At 43.1% G+C, this 14790-nt stretch overlaps 5 protein-coding genes across 5 annotated transcripts in view, besides 2 other annotated features; 1 reads left to right on the top strand and 4 right to left on the bottom strand.

The window, feature by feature from the left end:
• TSTA_097890 (uncharacterized protein) overlaps window positions 1-1730 on the top strand; it is a gene marked incomplete at its 3' end in the record, with an annotated part of 5772 nt that extends 4042 nt beyond the window's left edge. Inside the window, exon 3 of the mRNA XM_002485726.1 lies at window positions 19-1730. Coding sequence (XP_002485771.1) covers window positions 19-1730 — 1712 coding nt within the window. The remainder of the gene's footprint in view (window positions 1-18) is intronic.
• Window positions 42-1586: a mobile genetic element.
• Window positions 1731-2615: 885 nt separating the features above from the next.
• On the bottom strand, window positions 2616-4904 carry TSTA_097880 (uncharacterized protein; the record flags this gene model as incomplete). The annotated part of the gene is made up of 5 exons (XM_002485725.1): window positions 2616-2940; window positions 3484-3726; window positions 3817-4188; window positions 4381-4431; window positions 4690-4904. 5 exons carry the CDS (start codon window positions 4902-4904, stop codon window positions 2616-2618), a joined length of 1206 nt encoding a protein of 401 aa, XP_002485770.1.
• A 471-nt stretch (window positions 4905-5375) lies between these two features.
• On the bottom strand, window positions 5376-6317 carry TSTA_097870 (uncharacterized protein; the record flags this gene model as incomplete). Its single annotated transcript, XM_002485724.1, has 4 exons — window positions 5376-5804; window positions 5826-5979; window positions 6057-6168; window positions 6221-6317. The coding sequence occupies 4 exons, from the start codon at window positions 6315-6317 to the stop codon at window positions 5376-5378; spliced, it is 792 nt and encodes a 263-aa protein (XP_002485769.1).
• Window positions 6318-9361: 3044 nt separating this feature from the next.
• On the bottom strand, window positions 9362-9844 carry TSTA_097860 (uncharacterized protein; the record flags this gene model as incomplete). Its single annotated transcript, XM_002485723.1, has 2 exons — window positions 9362-9515; window positions 9561-9844. The coding sequence occupies 2 exons, from the start codon at window positions 9842-9844 to the stop codon at window positions 9362-9364; spliced, it is 438 nt and encodes a 145-aa protein (XP_002485768.1).
• Window positions 9845-11305: 1461 nt separating this feature from the next.
• Window positions 11306-12535, bottom strand: TSTA_097850 (uncharacterized protein; the record flags this gene model as incomplete). Its single annotated transcript, XM_002485722.1, has 4 exons — window positions 11306-11533; window positions 11723-12199; window positions 12262-12345; window positions 12422-12535. 4 exons carry the CDS (start codon window positions 12533-12535, stop codon window positions 11306-11308), a joined length of 903 nt encoding a protein of 300 aa, XP_002485767.1.
• Window positions 12536-14581: 2046 nt separating this feature from the next.
• Window positions 14582-14790: part of a mobile genetic element that runs on past the window's edge.

The following is a 14790-nucleotide window of genomic DNA, read 5'->3' as shown; positions in this document are numbered from 1 at the left end:
CCCTCTCAACGACCGCAGCGCACCGTCAACCATCCGCTCGATACCGAGATGACGATTTCGAAGCATACATCAACAATAAGGAGATTACTCAACCTCGAGCTGACTTTGACGAGGTATTGGAACAAACAAGATTTACTGACTCACGCAAGCAAGAGGTGGATGGCCTATTGGAGAGAGGTGTCTTCCACTTCGTGCATGAGAATGAAGTTCCCAAAGGTGAACGTATTTTCAACTCACGATTTGTGGATGAGATGAAGAATTCTGGCACCGACAAGGCCTTTGAAAAATCGCGACTTGTTGTGCAGGCTTACAATGACGAAGGGAAGGACTTCATATTGACTGAATCACCAACTATACAACGCTGCAGTCAGCGCCTGATTCTATGCCTGACTGCCTGTATGGTTACTCACTCCCTATGGCTACGAGACGTTGTTCAAGCGTATATTCATTCGCAAACATATCTTAACCGTGATATCTTCGTACGACCGCCACTAGAACTCGCCATCCTCCTTTCACCAGGCACACTGTTAAAAGTCGTCAAGCCTCTATATGGGATCCCTGAATCAGGCAATCATTGGTTCAACACCTACCATAGCCATCATACAGAGAAACTACAAATAGAGACGTCAACCTACGACCCGTGTCTCCTACATTGTATTGACCCTAGCAATGGCTTTGGCATCGTTGGCATGCAGACTGATGATACTCTTATCCTCGCCGACAACGCCTTCGCTAACCGCGAAGAGAAGAAAATTAAGGCTGCCAAGATACAGTGCAAACCTCGCGAACGACTCTCGCCTACAAACCCACTGAAATTCAACAGTGGCCTCATCTCGGAGACGGCCCAGGGTATTATGCTTAGCCAAGAACGAACCTGCAAGCTTATACAAATCGTGCAAGAGCAACACGCCAATATGACAAGCTCCCGGGGAAAGATCCGCAAGAACGCATCACCAAAAGAACAATACGTATCTCAACGAGCGCTTGGTGCCTATATTGCTTCCTTAACGCAACCGGAAGCCACATTTGATTATGCCTTCGCAGCACAGAGCACTAATCCGCAGAAAGAGGATATCAAATACCTCAACAAGCGCCTGCAATGGCAAATTGACAACCCATACCGCGGCTTAAAGTTTGTCAAACTTAACATCAACACCATCAAACTATACGCCTTTGTTGACGCGGCATTCGCTAATAATAAAGACCTCTCGTCACAAATCGGATTCGTTATTGTACTTGCCGACGCCTCGAACAACGCGAATATTGTACACTGGTCCTCGGTCAAGTGCAAGCGGATAACACGTAGCGTACTAGCCTCAGAGCTATACGCTATGGTCAACGGCTTTGATTTCGCTGCCTCTATCAAAGCAACAGTTACGCAGATTCTACACCTCGAGAATCCGCTCCCGCTAGTGATCTGCACCGATTCAAAGAGCTTATATGACTGCCTTGTGAAACTTGGTACGACACAAGAAAAACGACTCATGATCAATCTCATGTGTCTCCACCAGTCATACAAACGTCAAGAGATTACGGAAGTCAAATGGATAGATGGCAATAGCAACCCTGCCGACGCCATGACAAAGAACAAAGCATGCAACGCTTTGCAGATCCTTGTTGATACGAATAAGCTACATATCACTGTCGACGGCTGGGTAGAAAGGTCTACCACGACACCGCAAAATCGCGCGATCAAAGCAAATTCGGTGGCATTCGCAAATCCCCAATAATGTCCCGAATCCTCGTGTCTAACCACATTTTCTTTTGCTTCATTCTTCCCGCATGTACAGAAAGCATTTATGTATTGTTTACTGCACCATTCCCTACACCAATCCGTTTGTTTTATCAACCCGGTGCTGCTCGTTATTTTTCCTATTTTTAGAGAGTTGCCAGTGTCGGAACGTGAATATCAAACCCTACACGTTTTGGCACCGGATATAGTTAGTCTGACGCGGCACGTGCGTGCCGCGTATATCTAGCTAGCTATCCCCGTCCCCCTCGTTCTTGGGGACAAGTCACAATATTAGGAATCAAGATATCTTCATATTGTCAGGCTCATTAGGCCGCTTCGTGTTCGCGCCTTACTACCGTCTATGCTTCGTGATACGGACCGTAGTTAAACCAACAGTAAACATTATGTTAAAGTTAAATACATGAAATGTAATAGTGCTAGTCATATATGTTATATGTGATAAATGAGTGGAGGAATCATTCTAGAGAATTTCAAGTAGACTTGCTGCTTGCAAAGTAAGAAAGCATTTCCTAGAATGCTCTATCTAAACTACACACCATGATTATATAGGCTATGCTGTGGGTGCATTTGCACTAGTACTAGTACGATAGGATTCCTAACGTGGAATATGGGTTCAATTGAGTAGTCTTACGTTGTCTGTCTTTTCTATCTTTGACCCCGACGCGTAAGGGATTCCTGGTGTAGCCTTCATCACGTGATTGAAATCACGTGATGTCAGTTATCCAGATCTCGACTGCATCCTCGCATCCAACACTGGATCTCTTTTACAAATGGAATTGCAGTCGAGCTCCCAACTCTCATAAAAGCATGCAAATCCCAATAATCAGGCTCCCTGTCAACAATCGTCAACCTTGTCCTAATCCTACTTGGTCCTTTCCACAAATCCTTCCACACAAATCGTCAACTTATTCTTGTCAATGAAGTCCCATAGAGCCTTATTTGGGTTCGCCTTTGTAAAAGCATCCACGGGATTATCGTCTCCATGGATCCAGCAGATTTCATCTATTTCCCATTTCTCGTATGACTGACGGAGTGCCATAAGGTTGATCATGAGGCGCTTTTCCTTTGTGGTTCCTAACTTGACGAGGCACTCATATAGCGAGTAGCTATCGGTGCAAACCACAACTGGGATTATAGGTAAATTGAGGCGGTCCGTGATCATCTTGATGGTACTTGCCAATGTAATTCTATGGTCAAATCCAGTTGTTAACCCATAGATCTCCGAGGCGAGAACGCTCCGGGTTACACGCTTGCACTTTGACGAAGCCTAATGGATTATGTTACCAGTGGCAATAAAGCGTCCTTCCTCAGAAAAGTCTTCGTTGACCATAGCGATTAGAAAACCAATCTGGGAAGTCAAATCTCGGTTATTCGTGAAGGATCCATCTATAAAGATCATGATCTTTGCCTTTGTTAAATCAAGGGGGATGAATCTAAGACCTCGTTCGGGATTCTCAGCTTGCCATATAAGGTATTTATTCAATGCCAAATAGTTGTCTTCGGATTGATCCTTCTCCTGCAGCTGGGCCGCAATGGCGAGATCATAAGAAGCCTCTGGTTGGCAGATAGATGCGAGGTAAGCCCCTCATGCCTGTTACTCAATGTACTTTTGCGCGTGATCTGTTGTTCCAACTGGCTCTATTTTTGCCGCTTGTCCTTTTTACCGCATAAAGACATTATCCTGCTCTAAAATAATCCTTGCGCCATTAAATTCCAAAGGAGTATCCTACGACAATTGGGTTTTAGGTTTGGCTTTGAATCCTGCTTCCTGTAGTGCTTGCTCCTCACCTCTGGCAAACTTTTCTGTTATGATGATGAGTGTATCATCAGTCTGCATGCTCATTAGGCCAAAGCTCTTAGCGCCTGGTTTTGTCACGAGTAGACATGGATTGTACATAGAAGTCTCCATATCTATTTTCACCTTATAATGCTCATGGTAGGTGCCAAACCAATGGACGCCAGCTTCGGGAATGCTATACAAAGCTCCTTCTACCAATAGTAGTGAGTCTGATGAATATTTACTCCTCATTTCTTTGGGCAGGTTAGTAACAATAATACATTACAACTTCGTCTTGGCCTGTGTGTACGCTTGTGTGATATCACGGATCTCCACAACCATATCCATACTCAGCAAAGTGGGGATAAGGGATATCAACAGCCTCTGGCTAGCTCGTTGAATTGTTAGCGCTTGGGTTAGGATCCCAGCTTTCCCAGCATCATTATATCCTTGGATGACTAGGCGTGATTTCTCATATGGGATCTCATTCTTCCCCTTGATCTCATTAACTAAGCGGGAGTTGAATATGCAGAGATCCCTGAGGTTCACATTATCTTGGTGGACGATTTTGAACGTCCCGTTTGCAATCAGACCATCGATCTCTGCAACACTTGAAAGTTCGAATAGGGCACCTTCTGTCACGATCTTTCCTTCTCGTCTTAATTTGAGTGCGAGTTCAAGGTCATCCTTCTCTTTCTTTGATAGGTATACGTTGACATCCGCTTTTTGCTTGTTCTTGGATCCTTGTGGTCATCCTCAACGTCGTGGAGGTGGAGGTGTCACGGGTGGTTTAGGGATGTGGATTCCATCATCTGTCTCTCTTTGATCTTGAAGATACTGCTGGACTGACATTGCCCGGAAAGCGACAGCACCATTACCAAGATCAACTGTCACATCATAGCTGTTTACTAAGATAAGTTTATGTGGGCCTATCCAACCCTTGCCTTCTCATCAAACTTTAACATTGGCCCCTGGAGAGAGTTTAAGTGTCTCTGTAATTATTAGGCCATTCCTAGTGTTTAGGGCGTTATTGACTCTCCTCTCGGCCACGGCCTTTCTTAATTTGGCTATTGCCTTTCTTGTTATCTGGGCATGTCTAATTGTCAACGCAGATGGCGGTGAATCTAATATCATCCGCGGATATGCCCTAAAAACCAACACGGTTAGCACAATTCCATCTGGTCCCATAGTATTGTTAACAGCCTTAACTGCCATTTGGAGAACTATATCCTTGTCAACACTAGTGCTAAGTTCTGTAGAGATAATATTGAATGCTCTATGTAGTGGTGCGTGATACCGCTCGACTTTACCAATGCTGGAATGTGCTTCCACTGGTACCTGGTGGCATGTAATCCCCATCATCCTGGCTTCCATTTTGAATTCGTTCAATGCAAAATTCGTCCCGGCATCATGAGATATGACGTCCAGTGGACCAAGGTAAGTGTCAATCCATGCCGTCCTGAGTGCTTCCCAAGTATCCTTTGCTGAGAGAGATTTTAAGAATCTCGCTGCCTGGAAGGAAGTTGCCCAATCTACAACGTGAAGCACCAGCTTTCCATCGAGATACATAATATCAACGACAATCTCATAATTGAACTCACAGTCGTCAGTCAATGTAAACTTGAACCGGCGGGGTGCCTGCTGATTCATCTAGCAGTAGTAATAATACTTCTTAATCTCAGCAAGGGATTTGTGGTCAACATTGTCATGACCAGCTTGCTCCAAGAGTTTATGCAATCGGTCAACACTTAGATGACCAAATCATCAATGAAGACGTCTCATTTCTACTTCCGTCAAGAACGTTACTGGTGTATGACTATCATCCAGAAAGAACCAAGGGTATCCCTATTTCTGGACAATTGGCACTCTCAAATCTCCCTTAACCAAGCAGTTGGTGGTGTTGTCAAGATAAGCTTCATGGCGATCCATATCAGTAATACAAAGTAAGAATGGGGTCGGTGTATTCATAACATGGAAATCAATATTGCCAATTGGGGTCTTGATAGTAACAGCTCCCTCAGAGTCAACGCTATCCCCTTGACCAAATCGAATTGAGTGCTCTCCTGCACGAGATTTGTCGACCATGATCCCTGGATAGATCTTTTGTAAAGCGGTGAGTTGACGTCTTCCAACCATTAATACTCTCGCTGCTCCCGTGTCGGGTAAGATTCCATGGAAAATCTTACTGTCATGTTGGTCTATCACGAACTGAGAAGCAATGGTAGAGGGGTTATCTTGCTCAGTCTCCTCACCTGTTATCCAGTGTAAGAACGCCTGATCTTGCAGTTATCCAACCATAAAGTACGCTGTTACTTCATCCTTGTCATTATTGTTGGTTTCTTCCTCGTCCTCGCTATCCAATGTGATATTATAACCGGCTTCGAAGTCCATTAGAAACGCGCGATATGTCTTATCCGAGGCATTGGCTTTGCCCTCAGCGTGGCGATACCTGTTAAATCGCTCCCTCACCTCACTTCATTCCTTCTCTGAGTGGTTGTAAGATCGACAATCTGGTTTATTACATACCCAACATTGGCCGTCACTTCGTTGTCGAGAGCCATTATCTTGACGGTTTTGACGTTGCTATGATCTCTGAGGTGGCGGGCGATTCCCTCAACTGGTTTTTCCAATGTACTTCCTGTCAGTAAAGTGTGTTGATGGCATGTTATTAGATTTAGCAAGATATTAACTAGCTGCTTTCTTCTTTTGCATAATAGCAGCTTTTGCACGAAGTCGTGATACCAGTGTTTCAAACTTTGTCGTTAGTTTACTGAGAACCTCGCTCATTTCTAGTGATCCTTAACATGCTCTTATGATGGCTAATACAAGATGTTTAGGGGACATATAATGCGGTCCCAACGCACGTTGGCATAGATGCAGTTTTTCTACTAAGATTTCTACTACTTCTGGCAGTGTCTTCCCTGTGTTCTCACGACGTACGTCGACTAGGGTGATCGACATCCAATCCTGGTAGTAGAGAGCGTGATTTAACTCCATGTCAAAGTAGCTCTTTATTGCCCAATACATCTATGCAAATGATGCATCAGGATTGACGTGGTGCATGTAATAAGTTTCTGCTCTGCCAGAAAGCATCTCGGGAAAGACGGCCCAGCATTGACTCAACTGGATCTCTATTAATCGGCATAGTCGTAAGAAGATTCGAACTTTATTATCTAGGATATCATAAAGATCTCCTAAATAATTCTTCGTCTTATCCCATGCTTTGGTGAACTTCATGGCCAACTAAGAATCAACAGGTTGACGTCCATATTCGTCGGGTGGCACCTTGCTGTACGGATCCAAGGATCTTGCTTGGAGTGGCACTGAAGAGGTAGGTATTGCGGACATCTTGACTTGGCTATGACTTGGTGTCATGACTGGTATTGTATTTGCACCTGTTTTAGGCGTAAATCTTGAGATGTCTTGTACTAATCTTAATGATGATTGAACATGGTCTTGAATCACCTGATTTGGCCCCTTAGAAGGTATTTCTTTATGAATACCCTCGTCTTCTTCCTCAATAGATGGCACCATATGGGTATCATTGACAATCCTTGACTCCTTGATATAGGTAGTTGCTATCTGTTCATAGTGTCCTGAGACTATCTTCGACCAAGGGTGGAAAGTCCTCTTTTGTAGAGCCTTCTCAGGCTATTCAAAAGGGTCTTCCATCTCCAATAATTCTATCAATGCTATTGGGATGGTCTTCCTATTCATGTGGTTAACGTACACGCCACGCCATAAAAGGAAGTCCTTCAACTTGGTTCTTGTTGTCTTATCTAGATAGTTAAAGTCCTCAATCTTCTAATCCTCAAAGAAGTCATGGAACCATTAGAACATCTCAAAGTCGACCTGGAGGCCACTTGCAGCCTCATACATGACCCAAATCATATACATGGATAACTTCTTCTCGTCGTCACTGGGCACGGCGTCGTAGAGCCAATTCGCCATGTTGACTCAATCTTTACCAGCTTGATTATTAAATCTAATCTCCGTCATGAATTTGTCGTCTGGCAGCTCCATAGCGGGGCTAGTCTGATAACTGTTGAGTGACTGATTCTCATCTGGATTTTCTTGGTCTTGATGATTCGGATGAGACATTGGTGCTTGTTGATTTCAAAGAACTGACCAACAGGGTGTCTCTTCTTGTCAGTTTGGTGTGTTGTTAACTTTCGAACGCGTCAACAACGTGGTCTCGCGATAGGGCGGTATTATGGAATGTCGGCGTTTTGACGAACTGTCCCAAATACAGTCTCTCTAGGTCTCGCTCTGAGAGGAGAGAGGCTTTTAGCATAGACTTAGTTTGTCACAGGTGACGCTGCAAAGTCCGTCTCTTCCACGTGGATTCGGTTCCTCGCGATGAGACAACACAAATCCTGGAGTCAGGCCTTACTACCTATAACCACAGGTGGCTACAGCGCAGGGGTCTGATACCTTGCCAATCTGTCTTAGTTCTGCAACCAAGACTGATCAGTGTGGGTGCATTTGCACTAGTACTAGTACGATAGGATTCCTAATGTGGAATATGGGTTCAATTGAGTAGTCTTACGTTGTCTGTCTTTTCTATCTTTGACCCCGACGCGTAAGGGATTCCTGGTGTAGTGTTGGATATTTGATACGCTAATCCCAATCAGGATGTCATTACTAATCATGATTCCTCGGAATAACGACATATCCGTGAGAACATGAGAGCCAAACTCAAGCCTACAGTTTGGAGTCAGGATGGTCATTTATCCCGTAAATCCGTGATACTTTGCCACTATGATGTGTATATAAAGAGGATCAAGATGTGTAGTTAGCTATATTTTAGAAGACGTGCAAATCAGAGTCAATTATTCCTCACCCAAATTGTACAACTCCTATCAGAGCCTAACCCCGTTCGGACTAGTACCAAAAGATTCCAATATGTAGCCTTCATCACGTGATTGAAATCACGTGATGTCAGTTATCCAGATCTCGACTGCATCCTCGCATCCAACATATGCACTGAATTAATAATTGAACTTGAGAACTTCATATATATATCTTCTCCTTGAGCCAAGATTCTTGTTATTTTAAGAAAAGGACCTCATACTACTAGTACTATATTTATACTTAAGAGTGATTAGTACCCTTATGGCTAATATAAGATAAACTGAAGAAGCTCGCATCAAATTTGCTGATTCTGTGGCAGTTAATATGTATCTATATAGGGCACGGCTGTTTGCCAGCGCGGAAAAATAGTCCACCCAGAAATATTCATAAATATGAATATGAATATGAATATGGTCCGTATTCATATGAATAATATTCATTTTAATCATATTCATAAGTCATGAATATGAATATGGTCAATAATCATATTCATTTATTCATTTCGGAGCTCTACTGGCAATAGTGAACGCATGGTCAAATCTAGCTGTAAGGCCATAGACCTCAGAGGCTAGTACACTCCGTGTAACGCGTTTACACTTTGCTGATTGCCAATGCAAGATGTTGCCAGTGGCGACGAAGCGGCCTTGCTGCGAGAAGTCTTTGTTGACCATGGTAATCAGGAATCCGATTTGGGAAGTCAAATCCCGGTTATTGGCAAAGGATCCATCAGTAAAAACTATAATCCTGGTTTTGGTGAGGTTGAGAGGCACATAATGGAGCCCTCTCTCTGGATTCTGGGCCTACCATATGAGACGTTTATTCAACGCCTCATAATTAGAATTGGAGCGATCCTTCTCTTGCAGCTGAGCGGCCACGGCCAAGTCATACGCAGCTTCAGGTTGGTAGATTGAAGCTAGATAGGCTCCCTGTGCGCGTTATTTGATATACTTCTGTGTGTGTTCTTCCATACCCACTGATTAGATCTTCGCTGCTTGCCCTTTCTGTTGTAAATTAACAATGCCATTCTGCAGGGTAATTCTTGCACTATTGAATTCTAGAGGCTTGGTCTCCGAGAGTCGTGTTTTTAGCTTTGCTTTAAAGCTTGCCTCTTGCAACGCGGCTTGTTCACCTCTAGAGAACTTTTCTATATAGATAAGAAGTGTATCATCTATTTACATTCCCATAAGTCCAAATTCGTTATCTCCTAGCTTTGAGATAAGAAGGCATGGGTCGTATGTCGAGGTTTCCATGTTCAATTTATTAAGATGGTACGCCTGGTATGTTCTAAACCAATGAACACCTGCCTCAGGGATCCCATATAGCGGGCCTTCAACTAATAGGAGTAAATCTAGTAGATATTTATCCTGCATTTCAATGGGAAGATTGGCGATAATCAGACGCTCGAGCTTGGTCTTCACCTGTGTGTATACTTGCGTGATATCCCAGATCTTAACGACCATTCCTATCTCAATGAGTGTGGGGATAAGCAACACTAATAAGCGTTAGCTTGCACGCTGGATCGTGGGTGCCTAGGTCAAGATCTTATCCTTCCTAGCATTATTATATCCTTATATAATAAGTTAAGATTTCTCATAGGGAATCTCATTCTTGCCCTTTATCTTGTTGATAAGGTGGGAATTGAAAATTCTGATGCCACGCAGGTCCATATCGGCATGGTGAAGGATCTTGAAGGTCCTATTTGCTATTAAGCTGTCGATCTCTGTTTTTCTTGATAATTTAAATAGCGCGCTATTGGTAGCAATCTTGTCTTTATGCTGCAGCTTGACAGCAAGTTCAAGGTCGTCCCTCTCCTTTTTGGATATGAACACTTTGGCGTACACTTTTGGTTTATTTTTAGAATTACATGGTCGTCCTCAGCGGCGTGGCAACGCAGGCATCTTGGGGGTCTGCGGTGCATGGACTCCCCCAGTCTCAACATGGTGATTTGGATTTGCAGGATGGTCTTGCAGTCTTACCCTTGCTCTAGTCCTCGGAGTCTGGTCGAAGTCGACTTAGGACCGACCGTCCTGGCGATTGAGATCCTCTTGGGGGGGAGAGAGAGGCAATCTAATCAGGCGATCACTCTCATCCTTGCTATCACATAAATACTGCTGTACTGACGTCACCCTAAATATAACAGCACCATTTCTAAGATCTACAGTCACGTCATGGCCATTGACTGATATAACTTTGTACAGTCCTGATCAACCATCTCCTTCGCGCTATACTTTAACTTTACTCTCTAGTGCGAGATTAAGCATTTCCATGATAATTGGGCTATTCCTAGTGTTAAGTGTATCATTAACTTGTCGCTCTGTCATGGCACGTCTCAATTCGGCTATTACCTTTCTCATTATCTTAGCACGTCGAGCAGTTAACGCGGATGGGGGCGAGTCAGTTGTTATGCGCGGGTAAGCACTAAAAATGAGTACAGTTAGAACTATCCTATCTGGTCCCACAGTATTATTAATGGCTTTAATAGCCATCTAGAGGATCACGTCCTTGTCGACACTGGCGCCTAGTTCTGCCAATATAATGTTGTATATTCTACACAGTGGTGTATAGTAACGCTTAACTTTCCTGATTACATTGTGTGCTTCCACTGGCACTTGGTAACATTGGATTCCTATTATCTTAGCCTCAGTTTTAAATTCTAATATAGCAAAATTAGTTCCTGCATCGTGTAAAATAACATTAGGAGGGCCAAGATAGGTGTCAATCCATACTACCTAGAGCGCTTCCCATGTATCTTTTGCAGATAAAGACTTTAAAAATCATGCGGCCTAGAAGGACGTCGCCTAATCGACAACATGAAGCACCAGCTTGCTATCTAAATATATAATATCAACGACAATCTCATAGTTAAACTCACAATCGTTATTCAATGTAAATTTAAAGCATCGTGGTGCCTGCTAGTTCATTTAGCAGTGATGGTAAAACTTCTCAATTTCTGCAAGATTGTTGTAATCTATATCATTATGGCCTGCTCGTTTTAAAAGCTTGTGCAAGTAGTTAACCGCAGGATGGCCAAACCAATAGTGAAGTCGTCTTATCTCAATCTCTGTGAGAAATGTTACTAGCGCCTGCTTCTTATCAAGGAAAAACCATGGGTGGCCTTGCTTTCTAATAATTAGGACCCATACGTCTCCCTTTATCATGCAGTTCGTAATGTTATCTAGGTAAGCGCTATGTTTATCTATATCATCTAAGCAAAGCAAGAATGGGGTTGGCATATTTATAATATAAAAATCAATATCACTAATTGGGGTTGTTATAGTAACAGCACCCTCAGAGTGAACACTCTCACCTTAGCCAAATCGAATTAAGTACTCTCCTACACGGGTCCTATTGACGGTAATCTCTAGATAGCTTCTCTGCAAGGCAGCAAGTTGACGTCGGCCAACAGTTGATACCTTTGCTGCTCCAGTATCTGGAAGAATTCCTTGGAAAATCTTGCCTTCATGGTGTTCAAGTACAAATTGAGAAGTAGGTTCTAGGAGGCCATCCTTGCGCTCTGATTGATCAAGCTCTCTTACCTCCAATTTGTGGTGGAATCCTTCCTGATCGATATCGTCGTGGTATCCACTTATCCAATGGATAAAGGAATGATCTTGCAGTTTGTTAATTATAAAATACACAGTAGCATCGTCCTCAATGTTGTCTTCTTCTTCAATGTTATTCTCCTCACTATCTGACTCAATTATATAGCCCTTTTCAAAGTCCATGACAAAGGCGTGATATGTGCGGTCAGAAGTGGAGCATCTACTATCTATACGTTGATAATCATTAAACTGCTCTCTCGCTCTGCAGCGCTCCTTGTTGGAGTGTTTAAATGAGCAGCAATTAGACCTATGGCAGATCTAACACTTCCTATTACCTTATTGGCGGGAATTATGATTATCACGTCCCTGGCGTCGATATCCTTGACGTGGGGTTTGTCGATTATTCTAGTTTGTGCGGCCTAAGAACTTTCTATCTATGTACAGTGTCATCGGATTGTCTTCTTCTATCCTATTGGGAGCTGAGTTGGCTTTAACTTGGGTTAGATATTGACTAGCTAACTCCTTTCCTTGGACCACAGCGGCCCTGGCACGGAGTCTTGATACCAACATCTCAAAATTCATTGCAGGATCACTAAGAGCGTCGCTCATCTCAGGCAAATCTTGACAGGCTCTAGTGACAGCAGCAACTAGATGTTCCTGGCCCTTGTACGCATTTCCCAGAGCATATTAGCATAAGTGAAGTTTCTCAATAAGGATTTCTACTACTTCTACAAGCATTTTGCTGGGGTTATTACGGAGAACGCCTTTCAATGTGGTCGACGTCCAGTCCTAGTAGTACATCCAATGGTTGGAATCTATGTTAAAGTACGTCTTTATAGCTTTGTATGCATCTATAAATGAAGCATCTTAACCAATATAGTGCATGTAGTAGGTTTTTACATACCCAGAAAGCATCTTGGGAAAGAGTATCCAACATTGCGTTAATTGTACTCTAATCAATCAACAAACTCTTAGGAAAGCAAGGACTTTATCGTCTAGGATATCATATTGTTCTCCTGAATAACTCTCTGCCTTATCCTATGCCTTGGAAAACTTTGCGGCCAACGATGGGTCAATATCCTCTTGTTCATACTCTGTAGGCGGCAATCTCATGTACTCATCAAGTTGCCTCGCAGATGTCAACGACGTAGAGGGACGCGGAGGTGGTGTGGTAGATATCTTGATTGGACTGGGGGCCAGTGTCCCTATCGGCACTGCGTTGGCACCAGTCAAGGGTATACAACTATTAAGATCTCAGACATGAGTCTCCAGCTATAGAGGGTTATTATTAATTCTTCTCTCTAGATCTCTCCTGAGTGTTATCTCTTCCTTTTCCTTGTTAGAATAAGGCAATCTAATGAGGTGATCCCTATTATAATTCTCAATTCTCTTAGCTGGCGGGGTGGTGTCACTCCTTAGTGTTAACTGAGCTTGTTGACCTAAGGCTATCCTTGATCTTGAGTTAAATTTCTTGCTGGTGATCATGTCATCTGGCCATCTTGGGGGAATATCCATCTGAAGCAATTTGACTAATCCTTCTGAGATATTTTTCTTACCTCTATAGTCCAAATAAATACCACGTATCTGAAGGAAGTCTTTCAGCTTGCTTCTCGTGGTCCTGTTAAGCTTATTGAATTCGACCAGAGTCCATTCTTTAAAGTAATTATGAAGCCATTCGAATAGTTCATGGTCAAAGTAATGACTAACGACAGCCTCGTACATGGCTCTTATTGTGTAGTTGACTAACGCTTCTATACTGTCCCCCGGTCCAGCATCCTTTTCTCATAAGGTTGGATCAATCTTCTTATGCCCGGTGACAGTGTTAAATCTAGTCTCTGTTATAAAGTTGTCATTAGGAATTCTAGTAGGTTCTGACTCAGCTTCACTTCAATGGCTAGTAGCAGATCTAAAGACTTTAGGGTCATTGCTTAGCAGTGGTTGTCTTGAATTATCAAGGGTTTAGGAAGCTATTATTCTCACTAATCTTGGTGATTTCCTTATTGGGTTAACTCGGTTATCTTGATGATTGATTGTTTGGTGTTGACTTTTGAACGTGTCAACAACGTGGTCTCGTGATAGGGTGGTATTATGGAATATTGACGCTGTAGAATTAACCTATTCCTAACATAGACTGCCTAAGATTATCTCTTAGGGGGGAAAGTCTTGTAGCAAAGATTCAGTTTGTTAGAGATATGACACTGCAGAATCTCCCTTTTCCACTTGATTTATAATGTAGTCAATGAAGCCTGGAACTAGGTTCTTTATAACCACAAGTGATTACAAGAAAGAACCTAGGACCTTGCCAATCTGTCTTGATATTGCAACCAAGACTGATCAGTGTGGGTGCATAAAGCACGTGTACACATCAATGTACATACGTACATGAATGGTTAGCAGGTACTGCAATTCTGTATGGGTTCAAAATGTGTGTGATTGTAGCTATCTAACTCACGCCCCGACGCGGTCTTACATCCCTCTATCCTAGACGAGGTCACGTGACGCCCTGCGGCTCAGTGCGTCGGAGTGAGGCATCTCGATTGCTCCCACAAACCAACACCCATCCAATTGAATTAACTGCCTCAATTGCAGTTACCCATTCTCGATTACCAGGCTGTAATAGCTTTGGCCGAGCATATCGATCACTTTTTGTTATGACCTTTGCGTAGCGCAGAGTTCCATTGCAAAGCCAGTCTCATCAAAGTTATATATATCTTCTTGTAAGATTCCATACTCTAATATAACCTCTCGTACGCGATTAAAATATCCTTGGATTATCTTCGGATCTTCGCATTTGGCGCGCTCATAGCTATATTTCCGTGAGAAGTTTGATTCAATCTCTGGGCGACGTTTGACAAGATTGTATA

The sequence above is a fragment of the Talaromyces stipitatus genome, genomic scaffold (assembly GCF_000003125.1).
Source record: "Talaromyces stipitatus ATCC 10500 scf_1105507295511 genomic scaffold, whole genome shotgun sequence".
NCBI lineage: Eukaryota > Fungi > Ascomycota > Eurotiomycetes > Eurotiales > Trichocomaceae > Talaromyces > Talaromyces stipitatus.
This window is presented reverse-complemented; position numbering and strand designations above follow the sequence as displayed.